The sequence below is a fragment of the Leptidea sinapis genome, chromosome 26 (assembly GCF_905404315.1).
Source record: "Leptidea sinapis chromosome 26, ilLepSina1.1, whole genome shotgun sequence".
Classification (NCBI taxonomy): domain Eukaryota; kingdom Metazoa; phylum Arthropoda; class Insecta; order Lepidoptera; family Pieridae; genus Leptidea; species Leptidea sinapis.
In genome coordinates, this window is record NC_066290.1 from 11,705,185 (window position 1) to 11,728,769 (window position 23,585).

General features: G+C 35.3%; 1 protein-coding gene across 3 annotated transcripts in view; it reads left to right on the top strand.

Moving 5' to 3' along the window:
* Positions 1-20,057, top strand: part of LOC126972449 (glycogen-binding subunit 76A) — a 109,771-nt gene extending 89,714 nt beyond the window's left edge. For all 3 annotated transcript variants that reach the window (XM_050819226.1, XM_050819225.1, XM_050819224.1), the window contains exon 2: positions 17,465-20,057. In XM_050819226.1, the coding sequence (XP_050675183.1) occupies positions 17,471-19,087 (1,617 nt within the window). In that variant the 5' untranslated portion in view covers positions 17,465-17,470 and the 3' untranslated portion in view covers positions 19,088-20,057. The remainder of the gene's footprint in view (positions 1-17,464) is intronic.
* Positions 20,058-23,585: the final 3,528 nt, after the last annotated feature.

Consider the following 23,585-nt stretch of genomic DNA (forward strand, 5'->3'; position numbering starts at 1 on the left):
TTTTAGCGCGGCGCGGTAGACCGTAGAGGGCATCCAGCGGTCATTTTCTCGTATCACTCTGTTTTGTCTCAATTTTCTTACATCTAGGTATAACGTCTATAACTTGTTTTGTATGGGTTTTTGCCAAACAGGTAAAGAACAACATCATATATACACGTTTATGTATCGCGATTTTAATATCGGCAATACAACGTTTGCTGGGTCAGCTAGTAATATTATATATTATTTATAGAACAATTGTTGGATTGGTTACCCCTATACCATGAAAATTTTTGATTTAATTCGCATGCTGATCTTAATTTGATGACCCAGTGGCTAGTGACCCTGCCTACTGAGCTAGAGGTCCCGGGTTCGAATCCCGGTAGGTGCAAACATCTATATGATGAATATAAATGTCTAGTTATGGGCAAGATAATTTGTGTGTGTGTATCTAGTTGAAGCGCAGCGGAGACCGATTAGATCAAAGATTGTGATCATAATACCTGCTTAGAATTTTTAATTTTTATAATTTTTAGGATGGGATATATTAATTCTATAAACACTGTTATAAGTAAAAAGTATCCTGAAAATGTAAAAAATATTAAACAATCCTATAAACCAAATTCAAGAAACAAAGAAAGCGAGCTTGGCGAAATAAATATATATCTTAGAGGAAAAATAACAATATATAATATCATAAGTGTACTTGATTAAAAATACTTGAAACCGATAATCTTAAGCCTTTGTTTATCAAGTAAAAGACAGTTCTACGCTTGCAATGATAAACAAACACTAAATTCCGTTGCATTGTTCAATCAAGCCGTGATGAAAAGACTAAAAAATAGACAGAAAATAGTAAATGTGATTTTAGATCAAAGATTACACTAGATTCAAAACTTTTGTCTCCTCCAAAAGGTTTAGGAACCTTAAATAATTTCAAAAATAATATTAACAAATTCACTCCATCCCAATATCTGCATTCTCCGACCCCCAAATGGTTTTGTCTGAATGTCGACATTTCATAATACTTTATACTATAGACATCAATAATGATAACAGACCCGACGTTAAAAGTTTAAAATCATACGTTCAAAATGCATTTTTAAATTAAGATGGTTTCAAATAAACTGATATTAAAAATTTCGATTTTAATTTCAAGTTGTCTCTTTCTTTCCATAGAGTTACTCGAAACTATCAAATGAAAGGAGAATGATGTAAATACAACTTGCTCTTCAATTACATTTTACTCTAATTATTTTCATTTACAGCTGGAAGGCCCAATAATTGATAATTTTACAATTTTGGCAAACTACCAAACCAAACGTTAAATTCCAAAAATGCCTGACGCATCTGAAAGATGAGTCGCAAATTCCACAGACTATATGTACCTACAAACACATTATTTTCAGATGCAATGACAATGTATTAATAGGCTTCAAGAAGCCACGTGCTTGGCACTGATCGGCTGTTTTGAGAGTTCTTCAAGATCAAATCCCTAAACTGGACTTGGTTGCGTAGAATTAAAAAAATATTACGTTTTGCGCGGTGCAATTTGTTATTGGATCTCGATCGATCCAGTTTTCAATATTTATTGCTTTTGCCTGGTTCAGTTATAAAAATAGGTAATTAATACTTGCTCTATCACCTACGTATTGACTCATCACGGTATCTCTGTCGTAGAGGCGTATAAGGCGTAGAGACTTGAAATTTGGTAAGAATATTCGTTTCGCCGAGTAGAGGTCAGCTAAGAAAGGATTTTACCAAATTCCACGCGCACTAGTTTTTTACAACGTCTGTAGGGTCTCCATATTTGCAAGTTTTCCTGAGATTTGTCGGCAGATAATAATATTTAGCTATCTTTTGGAAACTCTCACTAAATTTTGCTCCGGTGGTATCGTGCTCCTAAACGATCTTCAATTGTTCTATCAGTGGATCTTAAAGAAAGCCAGAAATACCTTCAAGCATAGAACAAACCGTATGAACTGATATCAAAAAGAATTCCAAAGGAATAAATTTTGAGAAAATGAATGCGTTGCATACCTTTTAAACTCACATTTCTAAGGTCTGTATTCCTGAAGGCGTCTGAGTACTTGATCGATTGTAATTTATCTTTTTTATCAAATCAAAATCAAATGTTTTTTTTTTGTATCTTAAGCAGACATTAACATTATTTTCGCAAATAAAAAAACTCTTTCACCATTACAATAATAATAATAGCCTTTAATAAAAATTTTAAGATAGTTTTAGATTTATATTGAGTTTGCAGTAGACATCGCCACAGATTGTTCTGCTTTCCCATAGGCCTCCCCCAGGCTCTTCCAGTGTTCTCCGGTCATGGCATGATCTGCTCTACGTCATACCAGCGGCATCTTTTAATTCGTCGCTCCATCTACGAATCGGTCTCCCTCTCTGTCTTTTTCCTTCTCTAGTAAACCATTCTGTTACTATTTTGGCCCATTTTTCTTGTTTGTCTCGTATTAGGTGTCCTGCCCATTGCCATTTGATTAGTAGTTTGTGATACGTCTGCAATATTTGTCTTTTTTCTTATTTCTTTTAAGTTTATTCTATCACTTTTCTTTATCCTTAGTATATGTACTTCTTTCTATGTTATGTTAAAAAGTTTTTAGTTTGTTGAGATTATCGTTGGTTAGTGCCCATGTATGACAACCATATGTAATAGGTGGGAGTATGCAGGTGTTGTAAACAATACTTTTGAGTTTTAGTCGGGTTTTTCATAATCTCTTTAGGTCTGTTATTTATCATATGAAGTCTAAAAGCATCAATTTCCACTCGTGCCATTTGCCTATCTATACAAAAACATATTGTATAGTAACTACAATCTTTAGTGAAACTGATAATAATTTTACGAGTATTGACTATGAAACACGCTGCGTGGTCGATCACGTATTTACTATTTACGTCTACCTAGTAACAGAACCACCGTAACTAGCGACTGCTGATTTGACATCTTCATATAGCTATTTATAGCAGCAAAAACTTTTTTATTTTAAGTGATATCCCACATTTTTGGGTTAAATAAAAAAAATTGTGTCAAAATTTATAGACGATGCAAAATTCGAACTCTCGGAATAAGTAAAAATGAATGGGACAAACTATACAAATTATTAAAATGTCATAGGTACTGTAAGTGTTCAAAGTTTCACTTCAATCCGATGTTTTAAAGTGGATTCCGTTAAAGTACAAAAGCTATTAAAAGCGGGTAAAAATAATGTTATGTCAAAAGGTTATATAACATAAGAGCCTTTAATTTTAATTATTGTTATTAAAGTGTATCTTAATATAATCCAGTTTCCTGATGTTTGTTCCCAGTGAACTCCTAAACTAATGAACGGATTTTAATGGGGATTACTTCATGAAGTGCAGTTTAGTCCAATATGAGAGATAGGATAGTTTTATTTAAATTTGGGACCCATAATTATTTTTATTTCCAATATTTGTTGTGTATGAACATATTTTCTATGAGAGAATTTATTGACGCACTGTTTGACAGTTCTCCTCTGAAACAATTTCATTATAACGACAGGGCACATATTTTACGAAATAATTCTTCATGTTATGAAATATTATTGACAAATTCATAAAAAAAACAGTATTTTATTTATTACTAGCTGACCCAGCAAACGTTGTATTGCCATATAGAGTAATAAGAAAAATATCAATAATTAAAATTTTTGTGTTATTAAAATAAGATGACGACAGATTCTCAGATCTACCAAACATTAAATCGTTCATAAAATATACCAACTAAGAAAGCTTAAATTAAATTTTATTTTGTACCTCCTGAGAAAGTTAGAAAGATATAAGAATTCTAATTAGTTATTCGTTTTAAACTATTCTTTCAATTTGGGTGACACATCAAAGAAAAATCAAAATTGTTGTATTTTTTTAATTCTTAAACCTTCTCTGGACTTCCACAAATAACTCAAGACCAAAATTAGCCAAATCGGTCCAGCCGTCCTCGAGTTTTAGCGAGGCTAACGAACAGCAAATTCATTTATAATATATATATATATATATACATGTACAGAACAATGTCTGCCGGGTCAACTAGTACTAACATAAATTTAAGTTATTTTACTAACATACTATCTCGTATTATGTCTGGATCTGTGCCTGAAATAAAAGAAAATATTGTTATTACAAGGCATTATTTAGCCTTAGAATATAATTAATATCAAATGATATCTCATATATCAACTATAATAATTATCATTTCTAATCACCGAATAGTTATAGGTACATAATAGTGGAATTTATGAGAATATATGTGAGTGTGCCTTGTCCTACAGTCGGATGATTATTCAAGATTGATAAGCGGTCATTAAACTCAATGATAACACTATTCTCTAGGGCCGCATGTATTTGCGAATATTTTATCAACTTTCTTTCAATAATCGCATATTTTTTCCTTAATTTATATTATACTATCTATATATTAAATAAATTCTTAGCAAAGTAAAAACTGTGCATTGAATATTATTTTAATTGTAGATTCTGAGTATGTTTTGCAAAACACCGAATCAAAATAAGTACTTAATAGATTTTTTGTTTGTTTGTCCATTTGTCTGCATGTATATCCGAACAAAACACAAAAACTTCTGATAGGAATAAATTCCAATTTTACATGAAATATAACTAGAGTTCTGAACAATATATTATTTACACGCACACATTTTCACACACACACAGATATTTCCAGTCTTCCTTTTTGTCAGCTTTAAAGTAGGTATATAATTTTTGTAATTTTGTTTGTAGTAAATAAAGGTATATAGTTATATTTTTGTCTATATGTATATTACATATATTGTTAAATACTCATTGATTTAAAGGAAATCTTTCTCACGATCTCTACTTTTCCGAACATATCATATGGGTTCAGTAACGGCCGTTCCCAATATACTATCTACAGATAGAGATAAATTACTACCGTCTACTGTCAGTAATTAGCTGCCAATAAATAACCCCAGTCCCAATATACCCGATAAGTCATTCTTATCGCCTTATATTGGGACGCGTGAATTTCAATTTCCATATAAACTTCTATCGCTGGTAAGCTATACGTCGTCCCATTGACAGACAGCGTGTACGGATGGTGAGTTACCGTCGATAAGTTTATTGGGACAGAAAAGTCAACGATAGTTACGATTTTTATCTCAAGTAAGAGATAGACTGAATATTGGGAACGGCCGTAAATTAAACATAAAATGATATTCAAAATAATTAAAAAAATATAACTTTGACTTTGAATATTTGAGTTAGTGTCCTAACGCCCATATATCCATCCCAACATAACGAGGAAAGTTGACAAGAATTTATTTTAGTTGCTTACTTGTAAAAGTACTTATCTATTATTTATAATATGTGAATATTAATTAAAACGTCGACTTTTGTTTGAGTTCCATTATAATTAAGGATATTTGCAAGTTAATTTATGGCTTGTTTGTTTAACTGACTATTTTAGTCACTTTCGTCGGTCATTGACATATAAATTAGTTGACTATTGCCATAATGAAACAATATCTTAACACGTGAAAAAATTAATGTAATTTAATTTAAATGAAGGTTAATGAACTTAATATTCACCACCTAGATGCTAGCGGATCAGACATTGAAGAATTGGGGGCCTAAGATGGGGGGAGTGATTTTTGAATTTAAGTGATCTTATATTCGAAAAATAAATAAATAAGGATTGTGTGGTTTTATGAAACCACGGTAAAAGTGAAACTTTTTTTCACATTATAGACATTTAACTAAAAATTGTATGAATAATATTCCATTAAGGGTATAAAAATCGCTTTATCAATCTTAATTTTATATTTGGAAAATTTGAAGGAATGGGAAAAAATAACAACATTTACATTAAACACTGACAAAAACAAACAAAATAGCGTGGAGCACTGGCACAAATGAGTAATAGTCTATACACTACACGGTCAGCTACTGCGAACTATAGGCGCCGCCCGACCGTCACGCGACATGCAACACACAGACGAAAAAGTTTGAGACGATGTAATAAAAGTTTCACTTTAAAAATAAATAAATTTTTCGTCATACTTTTTCTTGGAAGGAAGGAATTTGATTAGTGTTTCATGAAATCAATATGACACGTTGTGACACGTCATAGATTATACACACAACATAGACTAACAAAAGACTAGTGTCAAAACCTGGAAAGGTTCGAATCGCGGTCCGCCTGTTATCGTTCGCGGTTCCCCGCCAAATATCTTCGAATTTGCTGTGCTTCTGTAGAAAAAACTAAAAAAAACTGGCTCAGGTCCATCGCGTCGGTGCATCAATTTTAGGCCTTGTGTTTTATAATTATGAATTTTATTTGGAACGATACAATAAATAGTTAGCAATTAATTATTATCAATTTTTTTTATTCTTATCATCATGATCATCATCATCAGCCGGAAGACGTCCACTGCTGGACAAAGGCCTCCCCCAAAGATTTCCACGACGATTGGTACTGTGCTGCTTCATCCAACGTATTCTGGCCTACCAACACTGCGTCTTCCGGTAATGAAGAGTCTTTAGCCTGATAGTGCGTGTCCAATTTTGATTGTCAATATGTACGTTAGCTTAAACACTAAGGAGCTTATGCCAAGCGCGGCTAACTGGTAACTTGTCAATCAAAATAAGTCACAGTAACAATCTAACAATAGATTCGGCTTTCCTTATCTATCTTGCTGTTTTAGTTAGAGTTAGTCTTCAGCCTAGCAACACTCTCTAAGAAAAAAGCGATTCACTCGATTGTATGAAACGTGCAGTCATTGATAGATTCATAGATGACGAATCTTGTAAAAACGAAAATAACCGAAATCCACTAGGTTTTAAGCAGCTGTTCGCTTACAAACTTAGCCGGACTATACATCGTCGCCAATCCTCATACTGTAATTACTACTATTTCAAACTAAAATTAAATTTTTACAGCCAGGCAGTCCCTCACTTATTACGTAATATTTACATTCTCTTTGATTCTTTTCTCGCTAGCACTGTCACAGTCTATAGTACAATAATCTAAGAGAAAAATCTTGTTGTCGATAGCTACTTTATTGCACGATGTTATGTTCCTCTATTTTTTCTTAAAGTTGAATTATATTAGGTCCGATTAAGACCTATGTTTTTACTTAAAATCACAAACATTTTAAATTTATCGTTCGATATCACAAATATTTTTCCACCTTTACTTTATAATGAAGGTCATTTTTGTTTACATGTTTTAAATACGAACAGAAAGTCGATCTCCAGTAAACACGATTTATCAGTAGTAGGTTATGTTCATTTGCTGCAATGTCAACCGCGTGAATGAGTAAACATTTTTTAAATTAATTTTATATTAGATAGAATTCTTGATGGGGGGTTCAGTAGATCGACAGATTGATTGAAAAGATAATCTCAAGCCAACTGCTTACCCATATTAACGCCCATAGGTTACTTTATATGAAACAGTTTGGCTTTACTAGGGGACATTCATGATTCAATTACGAATGCAGAGCTAATCAAGTATATTCTAGAAGCCTGGGAGGAATCATTGAATGCCCTTGGTATCTTTTGTGATTTATCTAAGGCTTTTGATTGTGTTCAACATTCAAAGCTGGTCTAACAGATATGTCGCTGTGGCATACAAGAAACGGCACTCGAATAAATATACCAGAATAATAGAATTGAGAAAGTCAATGTGAATGGCAGGAAATCTCTTGGGATTCGTCACAGTATGGGGGTGCCACAAAGGTCTATTCTTGGACAGTTCTTCTTCCTTATTTACATAAATATATATATATATATAACCGTTTTTTATTATCTAAAACAAAATTATTACTAACTTGTTGTTTTAATTTTTTTTTAAGTAACTAAATGTTTTAAATTTTAGTTAATTCAACTGTAATGCAAATCTGCTGGAAATAAAAGGCTTTTTTATCATTATTTACATATCTTATAATTAGGTTAATGCAGCTCATTTTAATTACAAAAAGTATATTGAATGACGTCCACTCAATATATCTTTAACAGTCACATAATTTATTGTTGATGATTAATGCAATCGTCATAATTCTGTGCTGAAGAAAAGGGCTATTCTTCATATAAGTGATAGTGACCTCACGGTAGTACTTGATTATGTAATATATGTACACGAACATTCTAGAAGTTATGATAATATTAATACCAGAAACAAATATGTACTTGTTATCGGCTTGGTCGCGTCAGTAATTCATTCGCTGGGTGAAACTGTATCATAGAAGCGGTTACTACATAACAACGGGATCATGCAACAAAATATGTTGCACTCCTTGATTCCGTGATTATTCTTTACTCGTAATAGATAGCCATGCGACAATTTCACAACATAAGGCTCGGTATCCACCAAAGCGGAGAGGAGAGATGTCTCATTTTTATGTAGAATTTTGTGCAGCGTCGAGCGATCAAGCGGCGCGGCAGATCGGAGATGCTTGTAGGCGGGCCTTTCGTAGACATCACTTGACTGATTTCGAGCTCTCACAGCTCACATCTCCGCTATGCACAGCTCATATCTCCTCTCGGCATTGGTGAAAAAAGCCGGATAGCTCCTCTCTGCTTTGGTGGGCCGAGACCGGGTTTAACATTGTCTGCAGTTGCAGTTAACACTTTATTTAAGTAAATTTTCCACCTTTTAATATTTCGAATAAGTTCAGTTACTTTTTGAGACATTTGCACAACTACTAGTTTTCAGTAAATTGTTTATAAATATTTTTTTAATTATCATCCACATGCCACAACCCTGGGTCGTAAAAAGGATAGGGCAGTCCCAGGCCCAAGGGTAAGGTATGAGGTGACTCCCTCAGTCACCTCATTTAAAATTCCCACTTCTAAAAGCTTTCAGTCTTAGTCTTGCTGCCGTCCTATGACGACAGCACGAATTAAGTACTACACTCGCATAGAAAACCGGCGTGAAGTTGCGGCCTAGTTCCACATAGATTAGTGCCGAGGACCGAAGCCCGTCCTACCCGTCCCTGCACCAGAATATATCAATGGTCCTAAAATACATTTTACCAGAGAGGAGGGTACCAGAGTTGGAGAACGCATACATGCTGTATCGGAGCGAATGACCACTGAGTTAATGTATTTTTGGAGACTGCTAGAAAATAGTGTTTTATTGACGCGTACCTAATTAAAGAATTATATGTATCATGTTCACCAGGAACAGGCATAAGCTTATAATGCCTACTACTCGGCTATGTCGAATTAGTAAGTCTTTTGTGGGGCGATGTATATGCTTTTACAACAAGAACCCAGAAAATATTCAAAACAAAAGTAAAACTTTATTCAAAAGAATTGTTAAAAAACGTTTGTGTGGTAAAGGTTACTACAACATAAATGACTTTCTTCATGATACCACAGATTGGGAATGGAGCGACCGCCCTCAGGCTATTAAATAATATGTTTAATTGTACAATATTGCTTTTTAAACATATACATATTGACGAAAAAAAACCCGCTGAGTTTGTTGCGCCCGTTATTCTCAGGTCTGAGGCATTCATTTTGGAATGGGTGGTAGCTTTTTTGAACTTTCAATATAGTCACATCCTATTTTGAATATTCAAATTCAAATTCAAAAACACTTTATTCATATAGGTCACGGAAATGACACTTATAAATGTCAAAAAAAAAATTGTTTCTTATTGAATTTACCGCTACTTCGTAAAGGGTTGAGCTAATGTTCTCATTAGAAGAAGTAGCAAGAAACTCATTGCCACTCTTTTAAGTCAAGATTTACATTTTAATTGTTTAACAAATCATTTCAATTACAATATATGCAAAGTGACGCAACAAAAATACTCAAATGTCAAAAACTGAAAGGCTTACACGAGTAAGTCAAAAAAAGTAAATTAATACTTATAAACGCAAGAGTTATTTAGTATAGTAGATGCATCAATCCACACATACCGTAAATAATAGAGGCATTATGTGAGCATTTCATAAAATAAAATATATAATAACTTTAACTTTAAAGGAAATAATAATAATAAAAACACACCAAGCAGACCTCCCGGTAACAAGATCATCCAGCCACGATAAAAATATTTGAATTTGAAATTTTGAATAAACACCTGAAACACCTTATTTTAAGCATTGAAATGAACATTCTTATAATAGACAGTAACCGCCTTCATTAGATTGCATTGCGCTGTCTGTTATAATTTATGTCTAGCATGTGATTCAATGCATATTTTATGCATTGAATTGTCTAAGTGTGCAAAGATGAATTTATTTAATATCCGGATACGTTTGGAGACTACTGTTTGATAGACATCAAGAATGGTTAATTTTGAAGTTATACTTCTTTAGGCGCGTTATGAAAAAATGAGAGTGAAATTTTAAGATGCGCGCGAATCACTGCAACACAAAAGTAACAGATTGAAGGTGGTTCCTAAAATTTTCTGACGTTTGCTGCATGAAGTAATTTTTTTTGTTTCATCGTCCATTATTTGGACAGGCAAAGAGAGGGCTCGAGCCAATACAGCCGTATTCGTTAATATTCAACAATTTTTTTCACGATTTTTACAATATAGTTCTTTCTACAAACGTAGAATAGCAAAGGCATCCACAGAACATGGTCCTCCTCGTGTAGAGGCGAAACACGTGTCGAATTGTTTAAAAGACAAATATTGGCGGAACTAACACTAAAGAAAACTCAAAACATTTGGATAGCTTAGTTAAATTTTTTACGAACACTAGCTTCTTGTCATTTGATTTATAATAATGTCACAAATCGAATTCTATACATAAAGGGAGTGCAATATTATAACTTATTATCTATTCAATTGGAACAATCAGTTAATTGAGCTCAATTTTCGCTGGGCAATAAAAATGATTGTGCCGCTGGTGTCTTGGAGGACGAACCGACAAAAGTCATGTTCTTTTTATTTCATATTGTGTTTTATTATTCCTCAATCAGTCGCTTTGTTTATGTATTAAGAGGACTCTAAACTCTATCAAGAGGACATTAAATGAAAATTGTTTTGAAAATTCAAGCAAAAAATGAATTCTTCTATGAAGTACCTACAAAATATGAGAAGAATGTATTTTTTTTTAAATTAGATAATATTAACCACGGACTAGTAAAGAAATAAGGACTCCGTGTCACCTTACATAACAGTGTAGCACCAAAACAAGCCGATTAACGTGTAAATACATAGCCCCACGCACACACACAGGCCGATAGGCGGCCATTATGAGAATTGTCATCGTCTGCGACAGATCAGTTTGCGGCTCAATAAAATATTTTAAAAATACCTTCGTGCGTTGTGTAAAAGTATAAAAACGATACTATATAAGTATTTGTGGCCATATATGATTATTTAAGTGAAAAAAATTGTGTAACTAGTATCCCCCGTAACCGCACACACACTAGCATAACGGTGCTTCACTTGCTAATATCACGGCGCGGAGTCCTTCTTTTTTTACTTGTTCTCCATTCACCATTCACCTAACTATACTTTTACTCTAAAAATTATCAACTATTTAAACCATTCACTTCCATATTGTCAATCAGGTGTTGTACTTATTCCTAAATAGTAAATTACATAATGATTTCTACTATGTCTAGTTTTATTAATTAATAACCTCTTCTTAGAGCAAATGAAGTAGTTGTAACATCGCCTTGATAATCTGGTTTGGAAACTTGATATCAATGAGTTGCCTCATAATCTAAGGACAGCGGTATCTATGTATCTCTTCTTAACCTTTTGTACTATTTAACTATAGACCAAGTATAGTAACTAGACATCGGTTTGGCGTGGCCAACATCAGACAGATAATATCCTTTATATATAGGTACATAATATAAAACAAGTGTTCTTTCACTATCACTTTTACATCGTAAAACACAACATCGCACCATATTTCCTGCGATTCTACTTAAAATTATGACTGATGTTGAATAAATAGTCGATATTTCACACGTTTCACAACAATAATACCTTATTTTTATAGACGCAAATAAAAGTAAACAAAATATCTATGCAGCGCTGTCAGGTTTGTTTAGCACACCGGGTGTGCTGACCTTGAAAAAATCCGCACGCATGGCGAAATCAAAAAATCTAATCACTCTATCACATTTCTTTACATAAGACACGCATAAGTTTTTCTTTTTCTCGTGTGAGTGAGACGGAAGTTATCAATTAGTCTAGTTACTATACTTGGTCTATGATTTTAACATTGGATGTCAAATAAAAATACAATTTGACTTTTCTCTAAGCTATCTAATTTAGTCTACCTTGATCCATTAAGTACGTCATTATTTCACGTCTTTTGCTTTTTAGCTTTTTTTTTTCCAAATTTATTACGAGTTTTTTGCTCTATATACAGTATCTTAGCCAAGTTATTAATTACCATCGAATATATAAAAGTGCTTACATCAACTCATTACGTTTGAATATGTTTGTTGCATCACTTTAGACGCTAATTAAAATAATTTTGTAACCTCCACTTTTCCTCATTAAAGTTGAACCTTTCCGAAATGTATAATATATATAACTTTCACATTCATAAGTGGCATTTCTTTGATCTAAATGATTAAAGTGCTTTTTGATTTGATTTGAAATAGAAACTATTTGGTAATTATAATAATGTTGTCCTGTACACACGTCATAAATAAAAAAAAACGGTCCAGCCTTTAGGAGGAGGTCACTAACATACACATGAGCAGGAGAATTATATTATATGGACCAATCTCAAATTCACTGGAACGCACAAAAAATCATCAAAATCGGTCCAGCCGTTTAGGATGTAGTTCAATTGTGAATCTAAACCATTCTCGAATTCACCTGAAGACACACACCAATCTTAAATTCACTGGAACACAAAAAAAATCATCAAAATCGGTCAGGCCGTTTAGGAGGTAGTTCAATTAATTGTGAATCTAAACCATTCTCGAATCCACCTGAAGAAAGTTTCATTAAAATCGATCCTGCGTTTAGGAGGAGTTCAGTTGCAACAGACGCACAAGAGAGATATATATATTGAGATACTCAGGTATTAATTAGCTCAGGGTAACAATTTCCTACGTGTCCAAATAAAGTTTATATATACTTTAGAAGTCCACCATAGAACAATCTCGGGTTAGAGCCCAGAAATTGAGAAATATACGGACACCTAAAACACTCCCTATCCTACACATCAATACTGTGTTTCGGTCTTATGGGAGCCGTAGCTAGTGAAATAACAGACGCGACACACAAATGAAATATATGTGAATATTAAGATAATCACACTGTAGGGATTCATCTTAAATTCCAGCTTAAATTATCAGCCTCCTTGCCGATACACGGCATTCAGCATTTATGTCAAGACAGTTCACATACATAGCCTTGCGCATTCAGTTAACGCATTCCAACATATTTTCCTAAAAAAATGATATCTAGATAAAGAAAGACATGATAATCGATGACAAGAAAGACAAGAGATGAACTCATCTTCATCTCTACTGCATATAAGGCCAAAATTGTCTCGACATTTGTAATTTAGAACAATGTTCAAGATAGTCTGCTGTCCCCACGCTGTTTCTTCTGCATATCAATGATATGTTGGATACCTCCAACATTCATTGCTATGCAGACGACAGCACTGGTGATGCAGTATACACGGGCCATGCAGGTCTCTCTCGGGAAATCGTCGACCAGTGCCGGGAGAAACTTGTGTCTTCTATCGAGTCCTCTCTTGAGAAGGTCGCGGAATGGGGAAAATTGAACCTTGTCCAATTTAACCCCCAGAAGACTCAAGTTTGCGCGTTTACCACTAAAAAACCCCATTTGTCGTATCACCGCTCTTCGACAACACTTCCCTCAAAGCCTCGCCTAGTATCGGAATACTGGGTCTCGAAATCTCGAGCGGTTGCCAATTTCGTGGTCATTTGGAAGGCAAAGCCAAATTGGCTTCATAGAAACTGGGCATCATTAATAGAGCACGGCAATACTTCAAGCCGTCCCACATACTAGCGCTCTACAAAGCGCAGGTCCGGCCACACATGGAGTATTGCTGTCATCTCTGGTCTGGCGCACCCCAGTATCAGCTCGATCCATTTGACCACGTGCAACGCAGAGCATCTCGAATTGTCGGGGCCCCAGTGCTCTGTGAACAGCTGGATCACTTGGCGTTGCGTAGAGACGTCGCTTCATTGTGTGTCTTCTACCGCATTTATCACGGGGAGTGTTCCGAAGAGCTGTTTAACCTGATTCCTGCCGCCGAATTCCACCTTCGCACGACACGCCACAAGTTAGGATATCATCCTCACCATCTGGATGTGTGGCGGTCCTCCACAGTGCGGTTTTTTCTTCCTCGTACTACGAAGCTGTGGAATGAGCTTCCTTGTGCGGTGTTTCCGGGACGATACGACATGGGTGCCTTCAACAAAAGCGCGCACACCTTCCTTAAAGGCTGGCAACGCTCCTGTGATTCCTCTGGTATTGCAAGAGATTGTGGGCGGCGATGATCACTTAACAACAGGTGACCCGTAAGCTCGTTTGTCCTCCTATTTCATAAAAAAAAGAAGTTAATAATTTCTAAGAGGGTAACGATATGAACCTTCATTATAGACAACATAAAATCAACACTTGTCTATAACAGTGAAAATATTATTTGAGTTTATCATAAACAAAAGCAACCTAAGACCCATTCTTATTTTTTTTATTAACGTATTCTTTATTTTTTGACCAACCTGGTTCATATTTTATTACACGATTGAAATTTACAATTAAACAATTTGTTATTTTTTTTAAGTGATAACCCTCACTTCTGGGATTAATTACATAAGTAAAATTTGAAAACAAAATATTATGATCGAATTTATCAACTGTAAAGAAGATCCTGTAGATCTAGCCACAACCTGAGAGTTGAACAAAGCATACAAGATTTTATCAACGATACGTCATTCGAACGGTTGGCTCAGTGGAAAGAGCGCTCGTACGGAACGCGAGAGGTCGCGGGTTCGAGTTTCGCATCGTTCATAAATTTTGTTTTTAAATTTTATTTGAGTAATTTATAATTGATAGTAAGTCGTAATAGTAATTACAAAAATGTATTTAATATAACAGCAAAAGCACCTACCAATCAATGCGTTTGCGGATTATTTTCTTAAGACCTATGTTGGAAGTTGAGGTTGGAAACTAGATTGTCTTTATAAAATACTAACTCCGAAGGGTATGACGAGGTGTGTAGAAAGGTTTTGAAGGCAAGTTGTGGTGGTCTATTAACTGTTCTGACATTTTTTATTAACTTAGCTTTCGCCGGTGGTACATTCCCAGATTTACTTAAACTATCAGTGATAAAGCCTATTTTTAAGAAAGGTAATAAGTCTGATATTAACAATTATCGTCCAATAACATTAATCTCAAACTTTTCAAAGGTATTCCTGAAAAATGCATTCGAAAAAGATTGATGGAATTTTGCCTCAAATTTAATGTAATTAGTACTGCTCAGTATGGATTCCAGAAAGAGAAGTCTACGACTCAAGCAATGTTTTCAATACTACAGAATATCTTCTCTAATCTCAATAAGAAAAGCTGGACAAGTGGGCTATTTTTTGATCTTTCAAAAGCTTTCGACAGAGTATCTCCTCCTATATTAATTAAAAAACTTAAACATCATGGTATAAGAGAGGAACCACCCTTGAATGGTTAACTTCATACCTTTCAAACAGACCTCAATATGTTATCATCACGAAACTTGATGAATATAACGAGATGAAGTCATACGCATCTGACCATTAATTAACTAAATACGGGGTTCCTCAGGGAAGTGTTCTTGGCCCGTTTTTATTTCTAATTTATATTAATGACATTATAAACATAACAAGATACAAACGTGTCCTCTTTGCAGACGATATTTGCATAGTTGTGGCTTCTGACAAAAATGCCTCCGTAAGTGATCATGAAGCTGACATAAACATGACGATGAATTTAATTAGTCAATGGATTAGACATAACAACCTTAAGATAAATCTTTCAAAGACAACTTATGTTCAATTTAACGCAACTAAATGCGAAAGCCCAATTCTAAATGATAAATAGAATACCACCACTTTTAACACAGCAAATCAAACAAAGTTTTTGAGATTGCTCCTGGATGACACCATTAGATGGGAATCACATATTTCTAACGTTTGTAGCAAGATCAACAAATTTGTTTATGCTCTTCGACAAATAAAAAAAAATACTTGTTTACAAACAACATTATTAGCTTATCACGCTTACGTTGAATCTGTTTTACGTTACGGATTGTTCTTGTGGGGTAACAAAGTACAAAGTACACATATTTCTAGGGCTTTTATATAAAAATGTGTGAGAGCTATTTGCAACGTGCCACCTGATGAGTCTTGCAGACCTCTGTTTGGAAAACTTGGACTATTACCACTTGCTTGTCTTTATATCTATGAACTGTGTGTATTTGTGAAATTCAATAATGATTTATTCAAGAATGTTTGTGACACTAACCCTCAAAAAAACCGCCGGGATTCAAATAGACTAATTTTCGACGAAATCCCACTGACCTTGCAGTATGGCAAAAGTTGTCTTGCTATGAGTGTCAATATACAATAAACTGCCCATTAATTTAAAATTATGAAATAAAAGGCTTTTTAAGAAAAAACTTAAACACTGGTTACGTGAGCGACTATTTTATACGACAAATTAATTTCTGAACGCGAGTAATGTGATTACATGAAATGTGAAACATTTGGTTAATAATTAATTAGATAACATTTTTTATTATTATATCCTGTTATTATTTTATTATTATGTGAGTCTGTAAGTCTGTATTATTTTTAATTATTATGATAATTAATATTTATTATTTCTAACATGTAGACATATATCATGTAATCTTGTTATGTGTTATTTACCTTATACTATTTACTGTATTAAATTATTTTGCATGCCTAGTTAAGCCTGGCGCAACATGTGAAACTGTAAGATTTTATATATCATCGTAACATGGTATGTTACGATGGTATAACGTATACGCAAATAAATAATTTGATTGATTGAAAAAAACTTAATTATGGCTTTGCGTCAATAAATATTCGAATGGTTCAAAAATCAATCGGTTTGCGAATGAATTTAGAATTTTGTTGCAGCCGCCCCGTACGCTACGCTTCAAGGACGTGCAAAGTTATCGCATTATTGTATAAAAGAATTCCACTCTTGCCTCGACAAACATCCCCGATGCCCCGCAGAATCGTGGCAGGCGCAAAAGCACCCTGAATGCATTATTATACTGGACCCGCAGAGCGATGTACCTACTGTTTTTACTTACCTATGTTCTTATCTATATATATCTTCTATTTGAAACCGGAGGACAATAATACAATTACACTGCTATTGCGGCTGAATTTGATGTCATAGCATTACCTTTAGTCCTAGAAGAACTATACTTATTGTTAGTTATGGTAGTAATAACAAAATCTAACTATGATTTGTATTATTTACAGACGCAGATGAGTGGAGACCGCGCCGGCTCTCAGTGCGGGCTGTCGTCGCTGCTACCAATGTCTTGCAGAGGTCGAGCTGCCGCCTTCGCCAGGGACCTCCATTCAAGGCTTCGCAACCTTGGCGCCACTCAAGATGGAGACTGTGAAAACAGTTGGCTCACTCAAGAAAACGGCACACACAAACCATCAACGTCCACGCAACGAGACCTCGATACCTTCTACGACTTTGAACTGGAATGCGAAAGTCCGTCTAGTCCCGTTGATGAATATATTCCACCCTTCCAAGAACGACTGCCAAATGAATCCGAGCCGCGTTATTATGATATCGACCAAAACGACCCAAAGGAACAAACGAAATTTAAATTACGACATCCCGATAACGGGAAAAATGGTTTTTTGTTCTCAACAGCATTTTATACCGAATCACCTATTAAACTACAACCTGTGCCAAAAGAAAATGGACATAATGATAAACCAATGTTTACCCCTATAACTTTTGAAGGCTGTGCACGACATAATAGTTTTGATGAAGTGGATTGCATTATTAGACCATCACAATTAGAAAATGAAAGAGTCACATTAGAGCCTCTATGCTATACTACAATTATTGATAGTGATTCAGAATTTGAATCTGCAAAAGAAGAGCCTTCACAAGAAGAGGACTTACAAAATGGACAACTCCTAAATAATGACTTGAATGAGATGGTGGAAAAGATATCCCTGAATGATGTCGAAGATATAGTTGAAGATGAAAATATTATTGAGACAGTTACAGCCACTGACATCAATATCATAACTAATGCAAAGACAGAAAAGGAAGAAATTGATGCAAGTATTAGTACTGAAATCGTTAAATCCGAGAGTTCTCTTGAAACAGAATTGCCTCAACCCGAAATAGAAACTACTATTTTAGCACCAAAGGAAGAAGAGGATATAGAGGATGATCGGCCACAAAGGGTACGGCGATGCTCCTCATTAAAAACGGGAAAAACTCCGCCAGGAACACCAGGTCGAAAGAAAATTGTTCGATTTGCCGATGTGTTGGGACTCGACTTAGCAGATGTCAAAACATTTATGGACGAGATTCCTGTAATCCCTAAATCTGCTTATGATGATCTCGCCGGATCTGATGTGCAAAATTCTCCTCCGACGCGACCCTCTCAGAGGCTTGGTGCTCTAACATTAGTTCCTTTATTCCAACTCCCGCACGACGTAACAGACAAGCTGGAAAGACATCACGTTTGTCTCGAAAGCGCTCGGGTTTGTGATGGTGTCCACGTTACGGTTTGTGGGTCGGTTCGTGTCCGCAATCTAGATTTTCACAAGACTGTTCACATCCGCTACACAATGAATCGGTGGAAGACTTATACGGACCTGCAAGCTACTTACGTTCAAGGATCGTGCGACGGTTATTCAGACCGCTTTCAGTTTTTGCTTTATGTTCCTTGTATTTCATCAGGTCAACGATTAGAGATAGCTGTGCGATTTCAATGCAAGGGTCAGCAGCTCTGGGATAATAACTGCGGGGCTAACTATTGCTTTGATTGTCTGGCTCTGGGTGCATCGCTGACACCTCCATCGCCTCTTCATCCTACTATTGACTGGCATCCTTCTTTTTATTGACTTCAGAAGATGATGGACTAAGAAAACGTTTAATTCCTCGGCGGTGCGAGAAACAAGGTGGTTTTATCCTGCAGTTAAGGAAGGATGGAGCGTATGGTGGCTCGTAGGTAAACCTGTTGCTGTCACATTCCCGTCCCTGCTCCCGCTGCGAGTTCCTGAATGAGACAACTATCCCAACCTATGAAGCGTCACATATGAGGCAACTTTGTGATATTGTAGATTAGGAGTAGATTGTATTGTAGCGAGTGATTGACTCGCGAGGAGTGCCATTTGTAACCATAGTCTTTAACTGATTTGAAATATATTTTGTACTGAATATAGATAACGTCCGTGTGGACAATAAAACTCGAAGAGTGAATTGTAAAGGAGTTGCGTGGCCGGAATGTACGAGCTACCAGCACTAATTCTTGTTAAGTTGTTGATTTATGTATATACGATGATGAACTGAGATCGATTGTAAAACTAGGAAAACTATAAGACCTAAATAGCAATACAAAAATAGACTATTAATTATAATTATCCAGAGTAGCTATTAAATAATTGAATGGTAATATGATATCAATTATTTTTATTGTTAAAATGTTTTTAATTCGAAGTTTATAAATAAATGTATTTAATGTTAATCATTATTACTTTGATTGATACGAACAATATTTTATATTTTTATAACCAAAAATCCATGACATCGAAATAATCTTTGAAATTAAATTTTTTAACTGATAATTTGAGATTCTATTAGGTATATGAAAAGACTAAAATTAGGATAAAATTCAATAATAAATTATTTTCTACTTTTAAGCGATCAATATTTATTAAGAATATTTTGTACCTGAATTCTTTTACGCGGCCATATTATATTTTATACTGAAATAAAATTAATTTTGTCTATGAACTGTACTGATTGAATTTTCATTATTGACTCCTGTTATATATTATGTATGAAAGTCTATTAAATATTGTGCATAATAGAGTTCTTGGTGTTTTATTTAAGTTTCTATTAAAAAAAAAAGCTTGATTTACAAGAATTACTTTAAATATTTAAGTTTTCATGTCAATGAAGCGCAAAAAAAGAAAGCTGGGAGAGTTTTTTGCGCCGCTTCTTCTCTCTCAGAGCGCCATTTGTTTCCGAAGCGGTACAAAGCGATACAAAAATTAAAACAAATCATCAATAAATTAATGTTTGTTAGTTAAACTTCAATATTTTTTACTATATTAATACTAATACTTAATTATATAATTTAGGTGAATATCATTAAAAATTTTCACCTTGGGGCTTATTCGACTCCGTAAAACCCCCCAATTCGACAATAGATCAGACACGTACTTCTGCTTGAGAATTAGTTAGTTTTGTATTACAAACATGTTACCAGCTTTACCTAGCAATGCTTGCGTAGTAGTAGTCTGGGCGATAGTGCAGTTTTTATGAAAGAGGTGGACAAACCAGCCTATGGGTGAGCTGAAGTTAAGTGATCACGGCCGCCCACATTCTCCTGCAACACCAGAAGAATCACGGGAGTGTTGACGGCCTCTTAGAAAAGTGTATTAAAGTCCTGGAAACACCGTACGAGAAAACTCATTCCACAGCTTGGTTGTACGTGGAAGAAAGTTCCTTGGAAACCGCACTGTGGAGGAACGACAACCATCCAGATGGCGAGGATGATATTTTGGCAGCAGGAATACAGTTCTTCGGAATACTCCCATGATAATTGCGGCAGAAGGCACACAGTGGAGTCTCTACGAAACACCAAGTCATCTAGCCGTTCACAATGCACTGAATCCTCGACAATGCGTTGCACGTGGTCAAGCGGTTCTTACTGGGATGTGCCGGACCAGAGATGCCAGCAATGCTCCATATGTGGACCTGCACTTTGTAGAGCGTTAGACTGTGGACCGGCTTGAGGTATTGCCGTGCTCTATTTATAACGCCCAGCTTCTTCGAAGCCAATTTGGCTATGCGTTCCAGAGGAGCGCGGAATTGTCAATCGCTCGAGATTTCGAGACCCAGTATTCCAATACTAGGCAAATAAGAGAAGTGTTAAATGTAAGTAAATGAAAAGAGCGGTGATACCTTAAATAGTATTTTAATGGTGAACGCACAAGCTTGAGTCTTCTGGGGGTTAAATTTGATAAGATATCATCTCTTGACTGTAAATTGATTTGGAACAAAATTCATGAACGAAGCGGGACTCGAACTCACGGCTCTGGGATCCCGTCCTTACCATCTATTACTTAAGCCATCTGTCCTCGCGGATGTCCAAATTAATTTTGTATATTTAACTCCCAAAAGTGACTTTTGACTGTTTATAGTAGTACTGTTTATGAGGTTGTCCTATCAGGCATTATGATGGTTATTGGGATGGCTGGCGAATGTATTGGTATGATGAGATTGGGCCAGTCACCTAAGTCACTAAGCCTTGCCTTGCTTGATCATCCGATGCATCGCTTCCTAATAACCCACTTTATCCCTTTATCCATAGTGAAGTCACCCACCACTCCTTTGAACTGAAAATTTTCCTAGACGGTATGCGGTATATTAATCAATGAGACAAAAACGTTACGTTCGCTGCAGCGCGATTTACTTATTCAGCCATTCATTTTACTTCAAAGTACCTATAATATATAACTTCTTGCATAAGTAATACACACCACTATACTTTTATGTCTCAAGGTGACGAGCGCAACTGTAGTGCCGCTCAGAATTTTTGGGTTATCCAAGAATCCTGAGCGGCACTGCATTGTAATGGGCAGGTCGTCATCAGCTGAACTTACTTCTAGTCTCGTCCCTTATTATCATAAAAAAAATATAACGTCAGCAGCTTTGGTCACGCTCGAATTGGAATATGGAGCTGCGCGTGCACAGAGTGAATGCTTATTTCCCAGGAGACACCTTCTGGCAGTCACATATATTTTGCACTTTCACCATGTTATTTTACTCTTCTACCCAAAGACATTTAAAGAGAATTTAGACAAGTTTTATGGAGAAAATATACCATTTGGAGTTTTGAACACTACTAAATCCTGTTACACATACCTTTAAGTCTTATTTGTAGGTTGCCAATGCTTGCTGTCGATTATAGTTAACACTCCAGAGCTATTTTGAACTACCCTTTTTTCTTCACAGTTAAAAAAAATGTCAGTACATTTATTAAGATTAGTAATCAATAATAAGCTTGCGCCTGTTAAAATGTTAAGTCATTCGCGCAAGGATTTGGCTCGAAAATATGGTCAGGCGCTTCATTATGTTACCCAAATGATGATGCGCGAACTGAGACGTTGCCAGAGCTTTCACTTACACATAAAGAATGTCTGCCTACCTTCACCATTTGGTGCGAGTGTGGTGTTTTTTTTTTGACGTTCAGCTGGTGGTAATTGATACGCCCTACCCTTTACATTGCAGTGCCGCTCAGGATTCTTGAAATTCTTCCTTAAAAATCCAAAAATTCTGTACGACACCTTGAGATATAAGATGTTAAGTCTCATTTGTCCAGTAATTTCACTAGCTACGGCGCTCTTAAGACCGAAACACAGTAATGTTTTGACATAAATAGGCGCCGTTGTGGTACCCATAATCTAGCCGGCTTCCTGTGGAAAGGAGCCTAGTGGTGGAATTATTAGTTTTCACGGAAGCAAGAAAATATGAAAAAGAATAAATATATTCTTAAGACACCCTAGAGCTGTTTGGACTTTGGAGTAATATAAATGAAAAAACCCAATATAAATGTCCTCGATCCAAAAACATAGAACTTGCTAAATAGTGGTTTTGATAACAATGCGTACAACCTGACTAAAATTATAATTGAGTGAACTGGATTCTTGCAAACCGCCTCTAGTCATCATTTTCATTCGTCTTCCTTCGCACTTCTTGTTACCATTACTTAAGAAGTAAACAATCAGTATCACACCACAGACTTGTAAATAAAGAAGGACTCCGCGCCGTGATATAAGCAAGTGAAGCACCTTTATGCTAGTGTGTGTGCGGTTACGGGGGATACTAGTTACACAATTTTTTCTCCCTTAAATAATCATATATTCACAAATACTTTTACTTACACTTTTTCGCAACGCAAAACGGCATTTTTAAAGTATTTTATTGCGACGCAAACTGATCTGTCACGGACGATGGCAAATCTCGGCTTGTATTAGTGTAAGTGTGTGCGTGTGGCTATGTATTTACATGTTTACCGGCTTGTTTTGGTGCCTCACTGTTATGTAAGGTGACACGGAGTCCTTATTTTTTTTCTAGTCCGTGTATTACACATGAGTTTTGAATTTGGAAGGGTTAGGGCAGTTGGAAATTCTGGTACGAAATTTAAAGGTAAATTTCTTACTGTGTTATTACTCTATGTGCTTATACACCCCACATATGTGGGGCAGAAATAAGTTTCATTGCAATTGGTGTAGCTCCGGATACTTACTGCTGAAGCCAGTACTTCTAAGACATACTCAGAAAAATAAACACAAATATGTTATTAAATGATTTATTAATTCACGTCTTAAT